Source organism: Cephus cinctus, unplaced genomic scaffold (assembly GCF_000341935.2).
Source record: "Cephus cinctus unplaced genomic scaffold, Ccin1 Ccin1_scaffold0215, whole genome shotgun sequence".
Classification (NCBI taxonomy): domain Eukaryota; kingdom Metazoa; phylum Arthropoda; class Insecta; order Hymenoptera; family Cephidae; genus Cephus; species Cephus cinctus.
In genome coordinates, this window is record NW_014332933.1 from 1847423 (window position 1) to 1872697 (window position 25275).

The window sequence follows — 25275 nt, forward strand, 5'->3', positions numbered from 1 at the left end:
ATCATCTTGAAAATTCTCCAAAGTTTTTCATGATAAATGTTCTGGGTCTTTCTGATCGATTTTTGTTTCTTTCCTTTTATTCTATAATTTTTTTCCCCTCGCTACTCGTCCCATTCCGTTCGCCAGTACGAAACTTTGGGATATTGTCTCTCTCAAAGCAATTCCTCCAGTTGACAGATATCTGGACCTCATCTCTACGGCAACTCGAGGTTGAACGTAACGTGTTCGGTACGCGAGAAATGTAAATGAAAATAAAATGAGATTAATTCGGCTCATCAATTCAATCGATATACATATGTCAAAGTGTATACTATTATTATATGTGTATATATATATATATCGTCACGAAATCGTTACGCCTTTCAAATAAACCTATCTAAAAATAACATTATAAAATGTTGCATAATCAACGAGGAATCGTATTGCGTTATCTACGCTTAAGGCGTAGGCAGGTAATAATACATTTATCTTATACATTATTTAATACGCCTTATACGGGTGAGCGTCTGCGCAGGCGCAGTACGCGATAGAGAAAAGTAAAATTTGCCTGCGTGTCATTTATGTAAAAACTAAGAGAGACTTACAACGATACAACAAACGATAAAGTTATGCTTACGGGTGTTTCTAATGTTTTCTCAATTGCACGTGTCGAGGTTCATTATAATCGCGTACATTGCGTATCTTGCGGCGGGGTGGTTGCTACTTATGATAATAACAGGAGCGTATCAAGGTTGCTCATTGCTAATCTACAAAGAACTTCCAGCCTAGCTTTTTCTTACTTACAATTACAACGTTACTTCGCTAACGATCGATTACGAGAGCATTTTTGTTTTCACTCTTATTCTTTGCTTATATTTTTTTGCCATTTTTTTCTTTGCTTTTTATACAATTCAACGAAAGCTCGAGGTGCTTCTTCTCGAGAGTTAAGCGCTAACGAAAAAGGGTTTGCCGAGGAACGACCAAGAAGTTAAAATTCTTAAGAGGAAAGAGAAAACGAAAGGAACGTTTTACCAATAATATAAAAAGTGTGAATCTTCACTGAGCGATACGAGCGAAGAATAATTTATTCTATGGTGGAATAAAAAGTAGGCTTTACAGAGATTCAAAGGAATCAATTTTTTTTTTCTTTTTTTTTTTTTTTTTTTGAAAATCAAATTATCAATTTTCGCTCGTCTTGCCGCGTGATGGAGTCGACGGGCTCCGAGTATCCTTAGAATCTATATTTTAAGTCACGTTCACATCAAGCTTATTGAAAATAGTAACAACGCACACAGACTCGACTTCGCTATCGTGCGATCTACACGTGTGAATAGAGAATTTGGAAAAAAAAAAGAAAAACTCAAATTCCTTCCAAATGTTTGGCGAATCTAACATTCTGAAAATCAGCATTTCACCAAAGAGTGCATCTCTGACAGACGACAGAGAAACAAGAGTAAGAACAAGAGAAAACGAAGGGTCTACACTCAGTGCCTACACTGTGCAGTAAAAAACATGGGTCTGGCTCAGGTGATTTGTAGATTTGGGTACCAAGCGAGGAATACCTGATGTCCTTGTATCATCCTCCGCTTTCGTTCCCGAGGATTTCTAAAAAAGAAATAAAAAAAATAATTGCATTAGAATCCTGATTAGTTTCACGTATACCAGGACAGACAGTGTACCCAATCAAGCAGCACGAGTCAGGGGTAAACTTGACCTGCAGTGATTCACCGTCGGCTGGTTATCAATTTATCGACACGACCTACCTCAATCCGAAGCGAGTTGCCATCCACAGGATGAGACGTCAATCGATCGGTCTCCTCCTCAAGTTCAGCTCTTGACCCGAACAGCTCTCCTTGTACGGCAATGCTACCAGCTCCACGAGGATCCGTCCGAACTGGCTCCTTCATCATCGTCCTTTCGCTTCTCATCCACTCAACTTTATTAGGGTCCTCCAGGACCTCGTCGTAATGATAACTACTCAATTGGATCACTGTACACCCACTGTCAAACTGAACTGTCTTCTTACACTCCGATTTCAAAGGATCAGCCATCTTGAAACAGGAACCCTTACCGATAGCATTGCCAGCCGATCTGTGCAAGTCGCTGTTACTCTTCAAGCTCAACGTATTGGCATCCCTCCGTACGATCTTTCTGGTAATGACAGTGTACCTTATGTCATTGTCAATCTCCTTGACAGTCACTGTGTCGCCAGCACTTTGATTATTACAATTCTTATCGCGATCCTCAGAAACTGTCACTTCGTTATACCGAGCCTTGTCTTCTACAATTTTCTTCCTTTCAATTGTACTCTGGTCGCAATCTTCATTCTTCATCATCTTCTCCATTTGCTTTCTGTACGTCGTGACTGGTCTAGCTACTGGTTCACTATCGTTACTTTTAGAATGTTTACTGGTCTCTCGCTGAATCTCGTAATACTTAACGAAGCTCCTAACGCTACCTGGGGCTATCGATACGTCACGGAATTGGTCGGAACTTACAGCTACGGGTGTCATGGCGTTATTGTCAGTATTATTACATTGGGTTAAAGGAGCTTTCCTAGCTATGGCACACTCGTCAATCCTATCGATCGTTTCTATATCTACCGTGCTCACGGCAACTTCCGGTCCTTTGGCACGTGCACTACTGTTCACGGATTTATCAATAAGTTCATCAGTCTCTTCGCTACTGGCAGCATCGCCATCTTCAGATTTATCGCGGGACCTCGCATCCACGATTGGCTCCCCGACTACCTTAAATTTAACAACGTTCGACTCTATATTATTACTATCTACACCTGGGTCCTTTGTATCCTTCGGAGTGGAGTCGCTCCCAATTGTTAAGCCTTTCGCTTTATTATGAACTATGCCGACGCTTGATTTAGCTTCGTTATCACCTATGGATTTTAATTTAATCGCACTAAAATTACATAACAGCTCGCTGAGGACGTCGCTCTTAACCTCGCAGCTACTCTTCTTTCTTTCTTCATTATTTTTTGCTTCGGGACACTTATCCTCCTTCTTCACCTTTTCCAATCCTGGCTTTCTCCTCGGATCGTTTGATATTACTTGTGACGTCATCGTCGTCGTGGATTTTACTTCCTTAGGAGTCTCGGTGGTTAAGGATGTTCTGGGTGGAATCTTTGGATGGGTCGCTATTATTTTACAGGATGCCTGTAAAGTGTCATCCTTTAACATATCCTCGAGGAAGGAATTTCGTCGTATGCTTACTGGTATTATTTTCTCGTTTGTGGGTTTTTCCGTTTTTACAGTTTCATTTGTAATTTCGTTATTCGTCGTGGAAAGGCACTCTACCTTGTGTATATTTTTAGGACCTTCTGGTCGTGATGATTTTTCCATGTTTTTATTATAATCTTCTTTGGGATGAATTTCCTGGTGTGATGAAAATTCAATTTTCCCTGATTTCACGTCAATTTCCTCATCGTCAGATGAATCCCTCCATTCCATGTGTTCCTCGTTATTTATAAGATCGTGAAGTGACTCGTCTATATAGATCTTTCGCTTCTCGACCAATTTTACTGGGGGTGTATTATTTTTTATCAATGAAAGATTATCCTTAATACGGATCTGTATTTCCTTCGATTCTCCCTGAGGAACATCAGATACAGCGACTCTCTCTTTTTCTGTTACGACGCCACGCTCTTTTAGAATATTTTGATTATCCTGCCAAAAATACTCAGGTTCCTGAAAATTTACGTGGAATACAGATTTTCCATTTTCAATATGATCCTTTTGGGGCAAATTTTTTATATTAAGCTTCTTCATCGATATATCGTCTCTCACGTCATCACGAGCAGTGTCACTCACATGATCTTCGTTAATACTTGGAAATATATTTTGGTTAGTTTCAACGATTTGTTCGCTGGTATCATTTGGTAGAGTCTCTATACAGGCGGTTACAGTAAAAACACGGTGCATGCTTTCAGGCGATTCTGGAGTCTCATTGAAACGTGAAACCTCACAGTTTAAATTTCTATCATTGTTTACGGCCAATAAATCGTTATTCACATCAGCGCCACTTGTACTAAGTAATGACGAGAATGGAATTTCACCGAATTCATCGGCTCTTGGAAACTCGACTGTCCCGTTAAAATTATTTTCTTCAATCCCAATCAGCTTGTCCGCATTCTCAGTCGATGTCACAGCCTCATCCTTATTTCCAAAATCATCAGCAAGTATAGAATCAATATTTAACAAACTGCCGTCCGTGACTCTTTCCTCCTCGTTCATTTCCTCATCCGGCGTCGAAGTACTCGGAGAATCCACGACGAATCTGACCCTGGTAGCTGAACGATCAGTAGACGCAAACTCCAAATCATTATTTTCGAAAGTGTCATCGGCGAAGAGAAATGATTCAGGTTGCTGGATACGTCCCGTTCTCTTGGTCCTATCTATGTAATCCTCAAATACGAAATGATTCAAGTTCTGAACATCCGCATCAAAATTCTTATTTTCAAAATTTCCACTATCCCATCTGCCAAGGCACTTCTCGAAGGGGAAATTAGTAGTAGTTATACGAAAGCAAACCTCCTCCTGATTATCACCATCCAAAGAGTGTCCGAAGAACGTGACCTCTGACCTCTCTTGTGAATTATCACCAATGATTTTATCATTGACACTTTCCTGACAGTCGGCCATGACATTTTCAAAATCTTGCAGGGTGAAAAAGAGCGACGGATACTTGTCCGTTTTTTTATTGCTCAAACATCGTGGCTGCCCTCGAGGAACTTCCGGTTCCTTTATGTAACTATCCCTCGTGATCTCAAGAGAGTCGGTAGAGTCTTGCGTCGAGTACGGGTCATCTTGATCTTTTGTAGGGTCTGAATTGGATACATCGACGGAAAGATACTTCGCTGTTTCATAATCGTGGGAATTTTTACAAGTAGCAGCATCCGCACAGCCAGTCGGCACGATGTCAGTTTCCGGTTTATCGGACGTAGTTGAATGTGAACGACGATTGGTAACGAAGGGCGTTTTCCTGCCATGAGAATTTGCCGTTGGCGGCGGTGGTGGAGGTGGAGGTGGTAAACGTAATTTGTGCACAGACTTCCCAGACGATTCCGGAGCCGGTATACCTTTTGACGACGACGTCTTTAGTACAAGTTCATTTCTACGCTTCCGTCGTCGAGGCGGAACTGGTGGCGGAGTCGAAAGTCCTTCTGCAACAGACCAATTGAAAAGAGAGACGTCAGATAATTCACTAGGACGAAATTCAACTTGCAGGATGACTTACTTTTATTTATGACACTCATAATGATCACGGAATTGCGTGCGGTTTATAAATTAAAATAAAAGGAGAAAGTCACGATTTCTTTATTGAGCAGTGAAAGTGCGTCGTGTCGTCGTAGTTGCAGAGCGCTGGAGGGTTCGTGATGCACTGAAGGTGATTCCTTAGAAATGACAGCCAATCCCCTACCCGACCTCGTCAGACGGTCAATAATAATGATTTACGAACCTCGACGTGTGTATGCTGATGATTCTCATGAAAAAGTTGCAAGCCTTGAGAAAATTTATAAGGATGATTTTTAATATCATGAAATTCAGTGACACGTGGTAAAAGGTATACGTAGGTGTACATACGTGTTAACAGATATTCGAGTAGTCATTTTTAATATGAAGATAAATAAAAAATCGTATAAGAATAACAGTTGCAATTAGTTTGACCTTCTTTAATGGAATATTCGAACGATTTCATTTTACTTACCAGATTTAATAATTTTCATTGATGGGAAATAGTGGCAATGCATAGTCATTACGAAGCCCGGAGCAGTGCTTCGCTTAAACGGATAAAACCAATTTGATAAGCGTTTCGAAGTGTACTTCGAGGGAAAAGGAAGAGTACAGGAAGTTTCAGAGAGGGATGACCCTAGACTATGGCATGCCGTAATGGGCGTAATGGAATTTTCTACGAGATTGTACAGTATGGTACGTGTCCTGGCGACGATCGCGTTTGAAGAGTCTAAGAGAAAAAGGAATTTAATATTGAGGCCTTTAACTGATGCTCGATAAAACGAAGGGGTAGAACGAAACATCGACTTTCCGGGTAATCACTTTTTCCTTGAAATTGCCAGCAATTTTTTACCCGTTTAACTCCTCGCAGTTTTGGATAACATTGAATCGTAGGTTTTCGCACGATAAAATGACACTTACTGTATTAGATGAAAACTTGACGACTGGTTCGGCTCATCTCGAAGTCATCGATGCTGAGTAGCATGCTAGCAGAATTATAATCATTCGTATTAGCTACGTCAGTAAGGTATAAACTATTTGGATTATGATTTCCCATCGCGCTGGATGGAGCACTGCTATAGGCGCTTGAAGTATTTTGCACGGATGAGACATCCGGAGTCTTGTGCGTCAACCATTTGCTAGTCAAACTGGAAGTTTCAACCTCGGAGAAGACGTCGAATCTAATATTTCTGAAATAAAGCAGACGTTATCATTGTAGTAGATCCTGCTAGGGTTTTTCACAGATTTACCTCTTTGATAAATTGTCAAAAAAAAAATACTTACTGCATATAATTATTCTCTACTGCGTCCGGTTCACGATTTGGTCGAGGACCTAAATTTGGCGAGGTCGTAACCTGTGACAACACTAACTCAACAGTTTCCGATGAACTCTGCAGCATCTTCAAAGCTTCCTCATATCCAAGGTTCAATAAGCTTTGTCCGTTTATAGCCACTATCCTATCACCTGTAAGATAAAGAGAATTCTGTATTAAGCTAGCAGTTGAAACAATAAAAGACAAGATGCATCACAATCGTAATGGAATATTGATTATCTTTAAAAAGTCTACCATCAGCCAGTCTACCTTTATTAACATTTCCAGCCATATCAGCAGATCCTCCAACAGAGACAGCCTGAACGTAAACCCCACCATCGTTACCCTCAGTCACTTGGAGTCCTATGCTACCGCCATGACCTCGTTCCAGCTTTATAGTATGAAGAATCCGTTCCTCAGCAAAAGAAAGCTCTTCCAACCTCGCCGCCAGAGACGCAGACATGCTCTCGTCTTCAGGAACTCGAAAAGTCTCATCGTTCGTCCTGATGTCAGCATCTAAAAAGGAGGAAATCCGAAGAACGTTATCCCGAAGACTTCTATGGTAAATTTACGGGTAACGTGGAACTTTACTCACTGAGCACATATGCCTCCGGCATTGGAGACTCTGTCGATTGTGCCGAAGCAGACTGGATCGATGAGGCCGTGTCTGACTTCAAGGATAACGACTCCAGCTCGTCGGCAAGGGCGAGATCCCTTTGAACGAGGCTGCTGTATATCACCCTGGTACCCATTTTCACACCGAGACGACGTGGCAAACTAGGAGTGCGGAATCCGCTCATCTGTTTCGGGGTACCATAATTCGGTAGGCTGGATGTCTTAACCTGAAACGTTTAAACGCGTGATAATTATTTGAAAAATTCATGAGCGCTGCGTCCTAACTTTCGATTTACCTTGTGCAGAGTCTTCTTCATGTCCGGCACATCCCATACCTCTTCCGGTACCGGAAATTCCGTTTTCTTAGGAAGACCACTCTTGTTGATGGCCGCATAAAGCTCCTCGGGTTTATCTGACTTTTGACTCTGCTCCTTATTCAGATTAGTCGAGGATGCTGTGTGAGGTAGCGAATAGATGCAGCCATTCTCACTGGGATGCCTGAGATTTGGATAACTGTATAATTTGTTGTCCTGCATCGATTTAGCCTGCTCGACATTTTCAGGATTAGCTTCGTTCCGTCCCACGTGACCTCTGTCAGATTCATCTTCCGTGTCACGAGATTCTCCTTCAGGCTCCAAGCGTGTGTGCACTTGTGCATAGAGTGCATCCTCTTCGGGAGTGTAACAGATCGGCTCGGAACCTTCTGCTTTACTGTGAGGTGGTGGATGCGTTTCCTTTTGAGGATTTTCATTTTCCTTGTTTTGGTATTCCTCCAGTTGCATTGGATACTTCAGGTTCTTTTGCTTCTTTACTGTGCTGGCGATCGATATTTTGGTCTTACCACTGTCAGGCTTTACTTTTGGTGGCGGTGAATTCGGTTCTATTATCAATGGCACACCAAAGTCTAGAATTTTAAGCGAAAAATTATGAAATCACAGTGCAAAACTTCGTTTCCTATCTCATACTAAATTTTCCCTGAAATCCTACATCAGCGAAAGGTGTCGGAACATACCTGTTGCAAGTCCCTGAAGAGAAGTAAGTTCTGAACGCAATTTCAAGTAAAATTGATGATGCAAAGAGGTGAGCTTGAAGGCGAAGTAACTCCTGAGGTGAAACAGAAAATAAGATTACTTTAGTTATCCATAAATAACAGAACGCATGACGCGGAGAGAGAACTGGATTCAGGGTCTATCAGACATACGACGAAAAGCTTTAAATATAAAGCAACGACTAACTCACTTTCTATGGTCCATTCTGAGCTTAAACTTGCATCTCTTCCCATTTACTCGACTGTGCACGACCAAGCAGCTTTTGCTGTAGCTCAGAGTCTGTATATCGCGCCATTGAAATCTTATCAGTTCCGTTCTCTCGCGCGGTCTGCCGCCCCTGCCAAAGATCTTGAGCCCCTGGGCGTGTACGGCGAGCCAGACGTTGCTCTCTGACTTCTTAGATTTTCCAACTTTATTGTTGTTGGCTTCCATCCTGGGCATCTTCACCGGTTTCTTCGGTACGGCGTAAATATCCTCATTGAGACTGGCGCTCTTAGAGAGTCGCATCTTCTGCTCGTCCCTGTAGAAGATCCTACGTATATCCTCGCTCGAGCCGACCCTTGGGAACTCAATCTTTCCGTAAACGGGATACTCCGAGGATCCGTCAAGTTCGTAAAGATTTTCATTCTCGCTATAGATTCTTTCCGCTTTTGTAATTTCCACGTTCTTCTTCAGCCTGGTGAGGATCTTCTCAAGTTCCTTAGAGTCGACGGTGGCAATGTAATAGTGTGCCCCGTAGTCCGGAAGTGCTTGGGCGTGAGCTATAAACATTTCTTCCGCTTTGTTAGCGTCCAATCCTCGTCTCTCGCGATGTGCCTGGTGAAGCTGGACCCTCAGAGCATCCGCTCCTCCGGGAATCTGGGACTGTTCGTTCTGATCCGGGTTCAGGATTAGTGACTCGGGCACGTAATGCTCCAACAGGAAGTAGTCCCCGCATCCGTGTTCCTGTAAAGTGCAGAGGAACTTGTAAATTACCAGTAGCGATATATACGTATATAGACGCACACGTAACGGCTCAAACTTGAGCGTTTACTGATGAGTCGATTATTGACACAGTAGTCATAGGTACCGGGCCGATAGATGCGTGAGATTCCACTAGCCAGTAATTGGCCCCAAACTGAGACGGCGAGAATTCTCAAGGGGAATCTCTGATACCACAATCAGTACCAGTCAAGTACTCACGTTTATGCTGTAATTCCCAAATTCGGCCTGCAGTGCCAGTCCAGTTAAATTGATGAGCTGAGGTAGCGGACAGATCAGCTGCTGCTCGAGAATACAACGGCGTATTTGCAGATAAAGTAAATGCTTGGAGATCCAGCTTCTGTTGATAGCCAAAAATTGAAAAAAAGAATATATATATATATATATAATCCTCAATGTATATATATATATATATATATATATATATATATATATCTAATCCTCAATGTATTGCGTAACGAATGAATCAATCTGGAAAATAATAAAGGTACGTACCTTATACCGCGTAACGAGGGCAGGAAAAATCGTAGCCGCAAGTAGAGCATAAAGCTAGTAGGAAGTCCCAGAAGACCTTTATTCTTGCCGTTGTTCAACCAGCCCGGGGGCGCAACCTTATTCAATTTCGTATCTGGAGGCAGCATCGCAAAGTCTCCAGCAAGAAGCGCCGCTAATCCCAAGGTAAAGTTTTCATCGAGACCCTCAGCTTGAACAATCGCCTAAAATGAGGTTCGCCATGTTTTTAAAGCCATAATGAATCCAGGGTCCCGCTACTGTCTCTCTCTCTCTCTCTCTCTCTCTCTCTCTCTCTCTCTCTCTCTCTCTCTCTCTCTCTTTCTCTTATTACATCGCGCCAATTTTTTTTCTACTTCTCATCCCTTATAGGATGTAATCTACGGTAAAGCGTTTTTGAAATGTCCTTAGTTCTCTGCATTTCGCTCGAGTGTAAATTTCTACCTGCGAAAAAATGTTTACCTAATCAGGAGATATTTTCAGAAATGGAACTCATTTTGTTACCTCCACTCTTTTTCTTTTTTTTTTCTTTTTTTTTTTTCTTTCTACCTACTCTCGGATACGTCGTACTGTACTTTCCTTCGGTTCTTGTAATTTTCAGTCTTACGCGAATACCTCGTGGTTATACCAGTGTTCGCACGGATGGTCGCGAAGCTCAGGTCAAAGGTCGTTATAGTTGTTGGTTTCGTGATGAAAGTTTGCGAATTCTACGCTCGTCGAGGTAGAAGCGTGGATTTATGAGGTAACGTGGGAAGCGAGAACGTAGGGCGAGTCGTAAAGCATTTCGTAAAATATACAAACTTCTACTTGTAGGATGTCACGGATCTTGTAGAGCGAACGGGATGGGTTTATATATATATATATATATATATAATATATATTTTTTTTCAAATTATATTATTTCTTATTTTTTTTAACAAGGCATGTCAGACTATTTCGCTTGGAGGGATCATTTTGTATGATACAATATGCTGAATTTGGGAATGGTGTCGTTTACCTTGTTACTGAGAAGAAATTTGATAATTGTATACATATATGTATATACCTCAGGCGAAGAGAAAGGGGGGAAGTTGTAATAATTGAGATAAAAGCGGAAAGCTGAGAAGACTTCTTAAGAATTTACATGTAGACTAAAAATGTATTTTCTTTGTCTTTTTACATTTATGCTTGAGAATAAAAAATAATCATGCGATTCCCATGTAAACGATTCAAGGGATAAACCGAGTGTATTTCAAGCTGAGATGCTTTTTGAAAAAAATGAATTTAAAAAAAAATTTTTTTTTCTAAGTCAACAAATTACACGATTTCGCAACGAAAGTTATTTGTCAAAAAAAAAAGTAAGATTAACAACCTCTAAGTAATGGGTATCGGTTCGAAGTTTTTAATGGCTGCTCCACCTTATTGAGACCAGATCAAAAAGAAACTAATCGATCAAAAAGAAACTAATCTCCTGCAAGTTTTGAAAAAAGGATGAAAAAATTATAAAAAAAATTTAAAGCGGCAGACGAACTTTTGCGCGTGTCTCATTAAAGTGCATCCGCACCCTTGCGACTACCAAAGCGGATTGAGCGTCTCTCATCCGTGAAAGCATCGACGTTGGATGCTGCTGTACATACATATTCTATATCCCTACCTAATCTATGCAGATATTTCGTTATTTCCCAAATTTCACGCAAACAACGATCGGCTCGTGGCAGTGGTCCAAGTTTTGTCTTTTAAATTATAATTTATAGCAAAATTTTTGTAGGCGTAAACAAGTACGTCTTACGACTCGAAAACGCACATGTCTCGTGGAAAATAAATCGTGGATGTCCTTGTTAAGACGTAGACAATTTTTGAGGCGTATAAAAATTTCCGAAGCGATTTGAAAAACTGACGATTACCGAATGGATGACGTAGGAAGGCATTTTTTTTTCTTTCAACAATTATAACAGTCCGGGTTAAATCCGGGCTGAATTTATCAGACTCGACCAGTCAGTCAGACTATAAAGGTGACTTTGCCATAGTTCATGGAATGAATCGCACTCTTGATTGGGTTTCATTTTTTTTTCTCTATCTCTCTCGTTGCACTCGAGTTATCATAGACGATGATATGCAGTGATCGCCTCGGTATGAATAAAAACTTTTTTATTGTTCCGTTATATGAGGCCGATAATAATACCTGGTAGATAGAAATAAAAATTGAGATGTGGATCAATCAATTTTTTAAAAATGATACCGAATTTATTGTAAATAAAAATTTTAATGACGATCATAGACAATTTTTTTTTTAAACTCGAGTAGGTGCGTACTTACCTGAAATAATTCGCCGGCTGTGACTCTTTGAGAATCGCAAGTCACTTCTAGTCGTTGACCGGTCAATAGTATCACTATAATTCGGCCTACGTTTCCAGTCTGAAACATATTCTTTCGTGGGTCATTTTTACTGGATGGAGTCTTGGGGTTGTTTATAATAAAAAAATTGTCAGAAGTGGGATTCGAACCCACGCCCACAGAAGTGGACTGCGACCTGAACGCAGCGCCTTAGACCGCTCGGCCATCCTGACTTGTTATTGGTCAGTCGCGTTATGGCAGTCAGCGAGCTAACTCAGGAAAGTTCCATTTTATTATGCAACTGTCACCAAATAGTAAAGCGGCACCATTAACCCGTATGAAACATATGCTGAATCAAACTGTAAGATGGGAGAAGATAAAGAAGAAACTTATTTTCCAATGTAAAAGATGTCAAAGAATTGGACATGCAAGTAAAAATTAGAAGGCAATATTTTGCCCAGTGAATTAAGATTCACCAAACGCGTTGAAATGTATAAACTGCGGCAGCCCGGATCATCCAGCGTCATATGGAGGATGCCCATATCTAATGATGGCTACAAGAAACAAGCGAGGGAAATCAGAAATTTCCTCAGAACTGAAAACATGAAGCGAGTGGACAAACTAGCCAGCCCCAATACTACATATGGGCAGAGCATGGTACAGAATAGAGAAAATTGCCCACCTCTACCTTCAAGAAGAAACGAAGAGGGTCATAAGGGAATAATTCAAGAATCCAATGAGACAATATTAAACCCTAATATGAACTTTCATAATAATAACAACACATATAGTCACAACAACAATAAAAATCCTGACAATAATTTATCTCAAATTGAAGAATTAATGAATAAATTTAAAGCCAGTATTATGGATGTACTAAAAACTCAAATAGCTACTATGGATCAAAAAATTACTGAAAACTCCAAGAAGATTGAGTTCCTGCTGTCACAATTTAACTTTTAATAATGGCCGCACCGCAGTCATGTCCAGAACAATGATCTATAGAGTACTTGCAAGACTCCTTAAATAAAACAAAAATTTTGTGCAATTAATGTATACCCGTTAGCAGCCGACAAACGAAGATATGAATTGCAGGAATTCGTATACAAAAATGATATTGATTTTGCGCTATTTAAAAAATAATTCAATCTATAACTGCTTAGGCAAAGAGAAGTAAAATGATCTCACTAACATAAAAGGTCATAAGCTAACATAGTGTCTTATGCTTGTTAAATACAAATGTAAATAGATTAGAATTCCCAGTACACATCCTGCTCCTTATCCACCTCCTTCCCACTACCAATCCTTTATGTTAAAACTAACAGATACAATGATTTTTTTACAATTATTTTTTACCATAGTTTTAGATATAAAGAGTTAGTACTAAAGTCAAAGAATATAACGGTAATAAAAAATTTAAAATAGTAATAAAGGATTTTTGGCGAGACGCATCTAAAATGGTGACAAACCAATATATATACATACATCAATAGATTAAGTTATTCTAAGGAAGATTATTACTTATGTATGTAAAATGACAAGAATGTAAATAAACCACCTTTTTAAAACAAAAGGAAAACTTATTATTGTTCGTTTTGTGAGACTTTTGAGCGATCTCCGTTAATTTAAAATAATTAAAAGAATTAATCTTCTCGATTTTGACACCATGAAACTGTGTATTGCGTGACTAGGTACCTATCCAGACAATGTGATTGAGTAAATATGTAATTACTACCAGGTGTTCACAAAGTAATTTACAGCGACACTATACATTTTTAATGATTCTGATGAAGGAATGCAAAATGGTCGGAATGTTTGCTTTTTAGCACGCATTGGAAATTGATTTATCTTTGTCGTCGGTTAATTGAAATTTTGATTGACGACTGGCGTAAAGGGACATTCAACGAATCGGAAGCTCCAAACAGAAATTATTACGTAGCCAGACATACTTTTTAATTAATTTGTAGTCTCATAGTTACCGCAGCGTTACAATATCGCGAGCTACAAGTGCGGGAAACCCATCGAATTGGATGTGTAATAATGTATTTTATGGGTGAAGTGACGTGATACGGTCAAGGATGAGAAAATTGGAAAAAGAATTTTTCGTCAAAACTGAAACACGAATTGATTTATGCAGAATTAATAGCGTCTTACATCGCTAAGCCCTTTCAATATTGTTAATTATAAAAATTAATAATAATTAGAAACAAAATAAAGCAATGAGTTGTTATTTGCTCTGGATGTTGATAATATTATATATTATGTAATTTTTATAACTCGTTCACATTTATATGCGACATACGAAACAACTTTAATATCCAAATCCGGTATGGTCTAGTGGCTAGGATATCTGGCTTTCACCCAGGAGGCTCGGGTTCGATTCCCGGTACCGGAATATTTTTTTCTTTTCTTTTTTTTTCTACATTTACAAAGTACCTTCACACGCAATACCAGTAAACTCTCTACAAAGCAATTCCTTTATATTATCACATTTTATCACGTATTTTTCTTGTACGTACAATATTCATAGGACTTGTGGCTTAGAATAGAACTGCTTTAATGTCGACGACCATTGGATCTGGTGAGTATTTTATTCCAGACTTTCCCGCGATAGAGGGTGAACATGGTCTGATGAAAATTCATGAAAGGTCCGGAGCAAGAAGGCTGAAGTCAAAGAAATATCTCCCGCATTGTGCGGCTATCACTGTTTCTTTATACCCATTTCAGATTTACGTTCCCGTAAATACTGCCATCCCATTTTCCAGATAACACTCGACAAAAATCTCGAATGTCTTGAAAAATCGTCTGTTGATCTCCCTTACATCATTAGCATCGATTATTATTGAAAGATAAAGGCGAAATAATAAAATTACTAAAAGAGGGGGGAAAAAAAAAAAAATATTTCCAATACCTTTATGTCTCCAACGCTCAATTGTTTTGCCGGTTGATTGGCGCGAACTACGAATTCCGGACCGACGCATTGCGTTTTGTTAAAACAGCGCATCGGACCACCGATTGCTCTGTAGAGCCTCGAAGGTGCACGCTGTACGGCTTTCCCTCTGCGGGCTCTTGGTCCATTTTTAATTGCACTCCTATAACGAAGAAAGATAAAGAAAATACAAATTAGTAATCGACTGTATTGCTTAGAGCGAGAAATAATTTACGTATCTATTTCGTGCTGCACTTCGAAGCTATTCAATTCGTATCCACGTGCACACGTGTCACGTTACTGTCTTTTTTAATACGCTCGCAACTCATCAGGAGTAAACGTTTGAAAGAGACAAATAAAGCGTGGCTTTGTAATTGTTTTTGAACTGCATCCGATACATTTATAGTGTTAATAAAAAAAAAATTCATTTTTATACCTTAAAACTGTAGTCTTAATTTTCATACTTGCACCGACCTAGTACGACTTAAGAATCACCTTAAGGAAAAGTGCAACTTTCTGGCTACATATATTGCTATTGGTATTACCACGTTAACGAAGCACTTCAGAATTTAATTAAACCAAAGTGGTATAAGTTTCAAGCGCAAGAGTTAATTTGCCCCTATCCAGACTTCAATGTGAATCGATAAAAGAATGAGAATTAATAATCAAAAACTTTTAAACAAAACAGCTCGGATTTCGCATTTAAGCTACACACACGGTACGGACGGAAGATTTCGTATATCAATATAACTACTTGATTAGTAAAATATGAAAATTATCATCGGATACTACTAATGTATAAAAATAGGAAATAATTGAAAAGTTTTGATATAATCTCTATACCTTGGTGGTTTCACAGGTGGACCCGAGGACTCAAGGTCGGGCGTAGAAACGGGCGCTGTCCTCTTAAGGGTGGTTATGATTCTGGGTGGTTTCGGCGGAACAACCCCAAGACTTGGAAGTTTGACGGAAGACGGTGGATTCTGTTGCCGATTCGTGCTCGCCGAATAAACGTGCAATTGGGTCGAGGCGACGTTCGGCTGAGACGAGTGTCGAAGATTCCCATCCTGATTGCGACTTGGGATTTGAGGATTGGAGTACTGCCTCCGATGCAAGGACTTGACAGCTAAATTTTTCATTGTCTTTGGGTAAGCATCGTCCTTGCAGCGATTGGCAATATTGGGCAATTGCGTTAGGTGCGTTAGGTGCGTTATGTTCGGCTGTGAGGATCCGCCTTTCCCAGTGTTATTAATTCTAGAACGTGGCGCATAGGTATCCGTCCGTTGAATCTGCTTGGCTGACATTCCGTTTACGCGGACATCCTGCGAGCTGAGGAATGGCTTAACCGGAAGCGCATATATGGGATCGCTGTAAATATTTCCGGTATTCTCGGCCTTCTGGCCAGCTGCGACCATAAGGAGATTGTTGCTGCTTCTCGTGTGCTGAAGTCCAACGCCGCTACCGCCATCGCCATCATGACCGCCGTATTCCGGCTGGGAACTCGTCCTTGCATGATGCACTCCGGAAGGCCCCTGGATCGTTTGAATATTCAGTTGAGATTGGAATTCCGGCTTGGACTCTCCGAGAGATCTCTCACCTCCCGAGAGGCTGAGCAAGTTTGGATGAGACCTCGAGTTCCTGGACTGAGCTTTGAACAGCGCGCCCTTCGCTTGATACTTCGACATGTGGATCGCGGATGACTGATGCTGCTGCTGCTGATTATCCTGGGACTGATTGCTCGTCGGTTGATGACGTTGTTGCTGTTGATGGTGCTGCTGCTGGGACAGCACGGCTGGCTGCTGAGGCTGCTGAAACACGGCGACAGCGGCGGCTCGTTTACGTGCTGCGTACTGGGCGGAGCGCGTTACTTCGCGATGCATGTCCATTACTATGTGCGTGAAGGGTTTCGATTGGAGACGCGTTCGACAGTACTCGGAGATCACCTGAGAAAATAAAGATTACATTTTACCAAATACTTTTTTATTACCGTTATCATTGATTGAGAGGACAATAATTTTGCTCTCCTTCTAAGAGAATTTTTTCAAGGATTTTTTCAAGGATCATCGACTGAACTGTTGGTTCCAAGGGGCAATGACCCCTCGGTATATGTTACTCGATTGTTGGATATACCAATTTCCACTGTGTGTACTGTGGTATTGGAGCTTTCTAGGTCCCTTATCGGTTGATAAGGAATGGGTGTTTATGTACGAAGAAAGAAAATCGTTAATTTAATACGATACAATATACAGCATAGTCGAAAGTTAATGGTGATGCTATTATAATGGGGATTTCTCTTATGAGCTTAATGAAGGTTAATGAAAATCTCTTTGGCGATTAATTAATGCTACTTCATTAATTCCTACGTTTGATAACCTCTGTTAAATTAATGTAATGACAATTGAGGACCTTTAATCGACCAGAGATTTCTCGTCGAGGGCAGGGCTGAAGAATTTGCAGCTGACAGAAATCCCGAAAAACCTAGTGACTTTACGTTTGCCCGATATTTAGCCGGGTAAGGTGTTCGACCGCGCAATTTCCCCAGAATTTGCTGTAATTGAATGCGAGTAATGAGGGCCATTAACATGGGCGCTGCCGGCTCGTTGCTTTTTTGGCGGGATTCGTGGGATTCGTGTTTGCCGACGTGAGCGACAAATAAATTGCCCGATTTGTCAGTCCGTTCGATCCGAACGAGAGGAACGTCCGAAATAGATCGGTCATTTTCGTCATAACTCTTGCGCAAACCTTTTCGATTTCTCGAATAAGAGATAATACATTTATTATAAAACTTTCATATAATTCTTTAAAATAATTCAATTTCTCGTACAATCTGTCAGTCAGTATTATTTACGCAGATAAAATTGATAATTCGAATTAATATTATCAAAAATATTAATTACGCTAACTAATCGATTAGCCTCATGACGCATTAATTACATATATTACAAAAGTCCAAAATAGTAAATATACGATAATGAACATTGAAAATGAAAACGTTGACCCTAACATTCAAGTGAATCGATCACTGACTCAGCGCCTAATTAAAATCATCGTCGGCGACGGGTATATAATTATCCATAAGTTCGAACAGCGAAAGCATTTAATTATACCAAATAAATAAATATATATATATATATATATATCACGAGTTAGTTCATAAATCCCACATATACGCAACACCCGTTACTATAAGTACACCCAAAAACTTTAACACAAATTACAAGGAAACTTTGACAACTTAATCCATTGACAGTCGTGATTCCATAAACATTGACACCTAAAGCCATTAAGTTATTCTTATAGCTAATATATTCCCATGGCTTAAACTAAACTTCAATAAGCCTCATGTTGGACCAGACTGTACGATCGAATATGATATAGTATACCGAATGATTGAATAAAAAATATTCCACTCGGTTTTGACAGCTGTCACCTGACTATTACTTGTCTGCCAATTTCTTTGACAATGTCACACAGTCAATAGTCAAACCACATTTTTTGTCAACTGCCATACCGACTATTTACTCGTATGGTAAATCAACCCGTAGCGTCAACAGCATAAGTCATGCGAGCTTATACCTACAACATATATATAATGGCATAGATTATGGGAGCACCACGAAGGACATTGGCCGCAGGATATGCGCGTTCTCGTTATTGATGACGAAGAGCTATCAAATAAGGAGAGTGATCCTTACTGTGGCTGGCAGCGTTCGTCAACGTCAACGCACCCTTTTCGAAATTTTTCACCCTTAGCGTTACCGGCACGGATTTCCATTCGTTACTTCTCAGTTCGAGAAGAGCTTCAAGAATTACATGTTGGGTCACTCGTTACATCACAATTTTATATATAATTATATTAATGGAGTTCAGTACTTCCTGTGAAGTTCATCAAGTATCTGAATAATCTGCCCCTTGAGAAACTGTCAAAGCTACCCTCTGACGATCCTGTTGCGTTATTCTGAGTCGTCGCGAGTCCTTCTGCACGAGTGCCAAAATAAAAAAAAAAACCGAGATCAAGTACTCGACTCCCCGTATCTCGCGGTAAAGGATACGACGTCATTTTAAGCTTTTCATCGATGAAAAAGAACGAATGGGTCTCTCTGGACCACGATGGCAGATACGCTCTTCCGAAGGATGATTGATACGAGCCACACCCAAGAGACACGGTCCTTTCCGAATTTAATATTTCATTCAAAAGTGTACGTGGTATGGCACTTTGAAAAAAAAAGAAAATAAAAATACCTAAGTATCTTCGCGTTAGGTGATCTGATCCACGTAAAATATCTATTTTACATTCACTAAGATAAAACATAAAAGTGAATAGACAAAGTCGATTCGCGACTTGTAAGAGCTTTGACATAACCTTACATTTTTTCTTAATTCTCGAGTATCAAAGTCAAAGACAGCAAAAGTCAATGCCATTGGCATTCCCACTGCTGATCTTTTGAAGTCAACATGCTCCCTAGACATCCTTTTCATTATTGGCAACCCATGGATCATAAAGGTCTCCAGGAAGGTTGGTATCTCTCATCGCTTTAATTCAACCAAACCTAACCTAACTCGACCCAGTCACCCTTAGAAACGGAATTTCTCATCCCTCCTCGTCCTACCGCTGCACAGCCCTCCGCTAGTAACTTACCATACCCGAACTATGAACAGGCATATATATATATATATATATATATATATATATATATATATATATATATATATACATAGTTACATAGAAATTACCAACAACAAAAAATTTAAAAAAAAATTTAATTCCTATCAGTAACCCTGTTGCCAATAAATAATTCCCAACCACGAAATCCATATAAAAATGAAGGCTTTCCACGAACCGACCAAGCTGAAGCGAACCCCTTCCTTCTCCATCCTCTCCCCTTATGTCTGCCTCCTTTGGATGCATCAATAATTTCCCAAGTATCAAACTGCCCAAAGCGCTGAATCATGTCCGACCGAGATTAATGGCCGTTCGGAATTTTCATTATTGAGAAATCGGTTCTGCTCGCCGATTTCGCGTTAAGCATTGGCCCAATAATTCTTTTCATTCGCCGGAAACGTCGCGTTGTAATCGCCGAAGAAAAATGTTCTCGCGATGAACTGGTCCTACGTCGTGTAAGAAAAGTTTGCGCGGAACGTTAATCGTAGTTACCGTTAACGGCGTATAATTGATTGACGCAATCGGAATGACCTTGAACACACGTATAAATCAATTGATGCACTTGCAGCCGAAACGCATCGTTGCACATGCAACTGCAATGTGAACCTTACCTGTCACGAATATATCGAACGGTAAGCGCATCCATATGTCAACATTACGTACATATACGTAAAATTCAGAAAATCTAGTCCTAGCAGTGCGAATGAATTTACTTAACCTTCGACTAATATTTCTCTTTCTTCCTTGTCACTCCCAATCAATTTCGCTGATTGTGGTCGTCGATATAAAGCCAGGCAAAAATAAACAGACAACAACAAATATGAGGAAATGAGCTTGTTTTCTACAGCAAACAGCCCTTCGTTAGATCGATGACAAATAGACTGGGCGAAATCACATTGGACGACAATGGCAAATCCTTGGTTATCGGTATCAGCTGAATATTTGGATTTTCATTGTTTTCCCAATTATTCGATTTCTTCGTGAATAAACAAAAATCTATCGGTACAGTCCCAATATCGAATTCAGGATTACTATCTGTAAATCGCTTTTAATTAATTTCATTTTCATACGTGCATGTCGGAAACATTTTTTTTCCCCTGATTTTCTCTTACCACGACTGTCTACTGCCACTAACCCTTAAGCTCGTTTCACAGATGCAACTCTCCAGCCGTTAAACACCTTCAGGCTTGATATTACTGGAGAGAGCTTTCTCGCGACACATAATTCAATTAAAGCGACCTTCCACGTCCGCGCCAGTAGTGCTCGAGGGCTCTGTGTGCTCCCGTTAAGTTCATCATGGTCCCCATTCATGACACCAGCATGAGACCCGTGCATCACCCTCTGCCCCAGCGAACGCGTCGAGCAACATAAATAACGTGGGCATCGTGAGGTGACGAGGCGAAGCTATTGAAGCTTAGAAAAGAGATTCGCGTATCCACAGCTCTTTTTGTCAGCTTTAGTCTTGTCGGGGAGGTATAGTCAAGCAGGAAAGTTCATCACGTGGAAATGAAAGTTTACGGCACCTCCCGTACACAGGATTGGCCGTTTGCACTGTTGGGTATCAGGATAGAGCCACCAGGAGTGTCGTAAAGTTTATCAGGAATCGGTTCCGAATGACGTCCATAGAGAAAGTCCAGCATTCGCAGCATCTTGGTATCAAAGATATATATCGAGCAATGGGCAATACTTAAAGTTAGTGGCAGCAGCTCCATTCCGTTGATCGGTACCAGGTGTATTTTTGAGAAATAAAATAAAACTGAGCCTCCTAAATATCATTAAGGAATTTCATCGTCGCTTGGTTCTAGAAACGTTGGAAGGTGAAAGGTCATAGGGTAAATTCTATTATTAGATCTGAATGGCACTCGGGAGCCTAGGAGGGTCGATCATCCTATTTGCTTTCATTAGAGGACCATTATAGACGTCCATTGTAATGATGATTACAGAGTTTTTTCTGTTTTTTTTCTTCTTCTTCTTTTCTCACCTTTGACAAACGACATTTTACACGAGTTCGTACGTCCAAATATTTTTGGCGGAAAATTCAAAAAATTCTTATCGACCTTTCTACGAGTAAAGGTTAAGGGTTGGTTTATGTGTGGCTTGCCGCGAAAAGATAGTCCAGGTTTCTTCTTAACTTCACTGTTTGTCTTCCTCGGCCAAAGAAGGATAGTAACTGTACGGTACGATAAATCCACTGCTTGTCCTAGGTTCGCTTCTTCCAGATGGACTATGCGGCTCTTTCCTCGAGTTTATTCTAGCCGCGAGGACTTCAGGCCGAGGAAACAAGCGCTTCGGGACACAGTTCGGTACACTTGGGAAACTACGAGGTTTCGTGGAATCCCAAAGAAAAGTCTTGTCGCTGGTATTACTATTTCCCGACGAAAGTTCACCGTACTATCTTTCCTTTATACTTCTTATATACAATCTTACTTGGTATAAGAACGAAGTCGGGTAATCAATTTTTATGTCAAATTTTCATCAGCCCACAATGGTACCTTGTACCGGGGACGACTCGCCAATCCTTCCTATTATAAGTAAATTGGCTTATTATTCAGCGCGTTCTGCCAGCTTCTCTCGACAAACAATTGCAGTCAGATGCAGCATCGTGTTCTCTTGCTGTACAACGTTCGCCGTGTCGAATTAACCTGTATTCGCCGAGCGAGTGTTCCTCGCTAACTGAATCGACTGTGCAATTTACTATTAAGCACGAGGAAGACTCTTGGTTAAAATTGACTGGTAGGATAAGCGAGACAATTCGTGCCAGAAAATATCCTAAACCAATTAAAAACGAGCCTAGTTGACGTTCCGGATGCTTTGTCTAGTTCCTATTAGCCCTGTTCGCATATACTGATAACCGTGACGTCAGAACTCGGAACGCAAGCGGTATAGAAAGAAAATTTTTATATCTTCCTTTCACGTTACCGGCAATATATGAACCGGGATATTAGGTGTGGACGAAGCTTTAAAAGTTATCAAAATTTTCTACCTGGCCAGCCATTCGTCCGTTAGATTTTATCGAGCGCTTCCGCGCATCCCGCAGCACGTGGCACGGTTTCTGCGGTATAGCGGAAACAGATATTACACGGGCTTTTGACGTTTCAATTTTCCTATTGGAACCGCTTGAGTAATGACGAAGTGATAGATGAGGGTTTGGCACGCGTGGCTGATCGCGTGCACACCCCCTATGTAACACAACCCGCACCCTAAAATCCCGAACATCGGATAAAGCTTTGTACCCCTTTTTCGTATTTTTTGGATTGATCCGCTGCTTCCTGGGGGTGGCAAAGGAAGCGAGTACAGACATGGCCGATCTGTTCGACGTGATGAACGGCACTTTTATCTATCAGGGGTTCCTTCGATTCGGACTATTGGGAATCGGTAATGGGAACTTCTACCCCTCTTTTGCCTTGGAAAGCCATTCCACCATTATGGGTTACGCTGGTGGCTGATTTTTATAGGACTTTGTGTTACCCGAGTCAAATTAACAGGGTGTGTCTCTATGAGCAATTTTCAACTTTTTTCTCTTATAGAGCCAAAAAAAATAAATTTTTTTCAACGGGCTGCAACCAACTCCGTTCACGATGGATTTTATCAACGGACTGGGCAAACTTAGAGAAAAACATATACGAAAAATTTATCCTGCAAGTTTCTTGATAGTAACTGACAAACGTATGCGATATGATATATGACATGGACGACGACTGTTCGAAAAAGCATGCAATGGTAATATGGCGAACCTGGCGAAGTGCTGAATTATTGTAGAATTTGGAGGTTGTCATTTTTTAAAAAATTCTTTCCCTTTTTCATATTCGAATTCGACGTGCATTTTCGAGCATAGGGATGAAGACTGAAGTATATTATAGAAGAATAATGTTAATAAAAAAAAAATTAAAGTCAACCTCAACATAGAGTCCCATTTGATTATCATGGTGAGAAAGGTTGTGTTTGGGTAAGAAATGTTACTCTGTCAATTTGAAAATAAATATGTACAATCGAGTAAACTTACGTCAAGCAAATTCATGAGGGACGCACGACGATGAGGATCCGGCTCGGTCATGGCTGCCAATACTGATTGAAGTGCCGACGAGGGTGAAACAGATACCGTTCCTGTTAAAGCTGCAACTCGAGGTGTCGTGTCCAGCAGGGCTCGTCCCAGTGAGTACATCCACATCTATGAAAATAAAAACCATAGATATACAATGGTTCAGTGATTTCATGAGAACTCCGTATAGACACAAAGAGAAAAAAAAATTGGAGACTCAACGACGGAACGACGTAGAATTTGCGAGAGACAAGAAATGCAAAGAAAGGTCGTGAAAGTGAAGAAGAGGGATGTTTGAAGAAGGTAGAACAAACATGCCGCACGGCAAAGTCCACCTCCCCCACCCGTAGCTGCTGGATTTCCCGTGGGCGTCGCGACGCCGACGTAAGCGCATCGGCAGATTTTACAAAGGATCACAGAGGTTGTCTCGAAATAAGAAAGGACGTGAAGGAGAAAAAGAGAGTAAATAATGGAAATGGAAAATTCTTGGAATTTAAACTACACGAGGCAAAGGAGTGACGGAGAAGGGTACGGATGAACTACCAGGGACAATAGGAGCAAACGGGCAAGAGTCTTTGAAATAACGTGGCGCCCAGCAGGTAGTGTCGCGTAGCGTCACTGTAGGAAGTGCCAGGTGATGCTGTTATAGGGGAGATACAACGTAATGAGTAAGTGCCCAGCACAAAGCCCGGCAAAGTGGCCGATCCTTTTATAAGTGGTAATCACTGTGGACAGAGTCTGGAATGTATCGTGTGAAGTAGAGCCATTAAAAAGAAAAACCCGAGTCTTCCATACTGTAACGAAGAAGTGAAGAGAGATAAAAAAGCGAAGTAGACGAGTCCGCTGGTATGTAGTAGTAGGTATAAATATCTAGATACTGCATCCACAGGATGTAATGCTTGCACTGGCCATTCGATATGGCACCGTTCTTTATATAGTGAAAATCAGCCTAGGCTGTGTTACGTATATAGATATACAGGTGTATAGTACAGATATACTTGTATATAGATATACAAGTTTCGAATTTACGATGTTTTGTACAAGCACTGGACGAATCGTTTGACATTTTACATGGTACTTGTTTGTATTACTTCGACGTGCTGAATTGTAGCACGGATTTATAACTGAACTGACGCTTGACCGTTAAGATTTTTGTACTCTTCGTTAAAGTTCAAGAAAAAAAGGAAACAACGTCAACTGCTTTTTTTAAGATATTAGAAACGGTCGAGGGTGAACAAAAGAGGGGTAAAAGAAGAATGAAAAAAAAAATAGAAAAAAAAGGAAGCTCAAACTCGAAACGTATTTCTCGGACGGCCAGTAATCGGAAATGGTTTAAAGAGGAGCTTGAAGGGACGACAGAAGGAAAACCGAGTCTATTTATTCGGGCGGGCTTTCATTGGCTGTTTAATCCGAAAGAGCGACGCAATTTCGAATATATGGAAACGGCGATGCCAAAACGAAAGGAGGGCTGTGTTATCTGGCGAAGTAAAATCTTTCCGGGTTACTTTTGAACCCTTGGGTAACGCATTGGATACACGTGTCAACGGAGGTTTTTGGGGGTTCAGTGAAATTCTAAGGGGGGTACACTTTTTCATCAAATTTTTCATTCGGATTTTAAGCTTTTGATAATTTTATTAA

The 25275-nt window shown here is 40.5% G+C and overlaps 1 protein-coding gene, 1 long non-coding RNA gene and 2 other non-coding genes across 12 annotated transcripts in view; 2 read left to right on the plus strand and 2 right to left on the minus strand.

Annotated features, from left to right (window-relative positions):
- LOC107265075 overlaps positions 1–16348 on the plus strand; it is a 28480-nt gene extending 12132 nt beyond the window's left edge. Inside the window, exons 3-4 of one of the 3 annotated variants that reach the window (XR_003059040.1) lie at positions 15795–16131; positions 16208–16335. This is a non-coding gene — a long non-coding RNA (uncharacterized LOC107265075). Of the gene's footprint in view, positions 1–15794; positions 16132–16193 lie in introns of all 3 variants that reach the window. The other 2 variants (XR_003059039.1, XR_003059038.1) reach the window with 2 other exon arrangements.
- Positions 4943–25275, minus strand: part of LOC107265051 — a 67638-nt gene continuing 47305 nt past the window's right edge. For 4 of the 7 annotated variants that reach the window (XM_025082535.1, XM_025082538.1, XM_015734028.2 and 1 more), the window contains 14 exons: positions 23602–23766; positions 15779–16878; positions 14918–15098; positions 11989–12099; positions 9679–9899; positions 9385–9523; positions 8393–9147; positions 8166–8257; positions 7450–8057; positions 7134–7380; positions 6809–7054; positions 6510–6690; positions 6147–6415; positions 4943–5155 (listed from right to left, as the gene is read on the minus strand). In XM_025082535.1, the coding sequence (XP_024938303.1) occupies positions 6151–6415; positions 6510–6690; positions 6809–7054; positions 7134–7380; positions 7450–8057; positions 8166–8257; positions 8393–9147; positions 9385–9523; positions 9679–9899; positions 11989–12099; positions 14918–15098; positions 15779–16878; positions 23602–23766 (4311 nt within the window). In that variant the 3' untranslated portion in view covers positions 4943–5155; positions 6147–6150. Of the gene's footprint in view, positions 5156–5257; positions 5956–6146; positions 6416–6509; positions 6691–6808; positions 7055–7133; positions 7381–7449; positions 8058–8165; positions 8258–8392; positions 9148–9384; positions 9524–9678; positions 9900–11988; positions 12100–14917; positions 15099–15778; positions 16879–23601; positions 23767–25275 lie in introns of those variants that run through there. The other 3 variants (XM_015734029.2, XM_025082536.1, XM_015734030.2) reach the window with 3 other exon arrangements.
- Positions 12156–12239, minus strand: Trnal-cag. Its single transcript has one exon. It is a non-coding gene; the product is annotated as a tRNA-Leu (tRNA).
- Trnae-uuc lies at positions 14330–14401 on the plus strand. The gene has a single exon. It is a non-coding gene; the product is annotated as a tRNA-Glu (tRNA).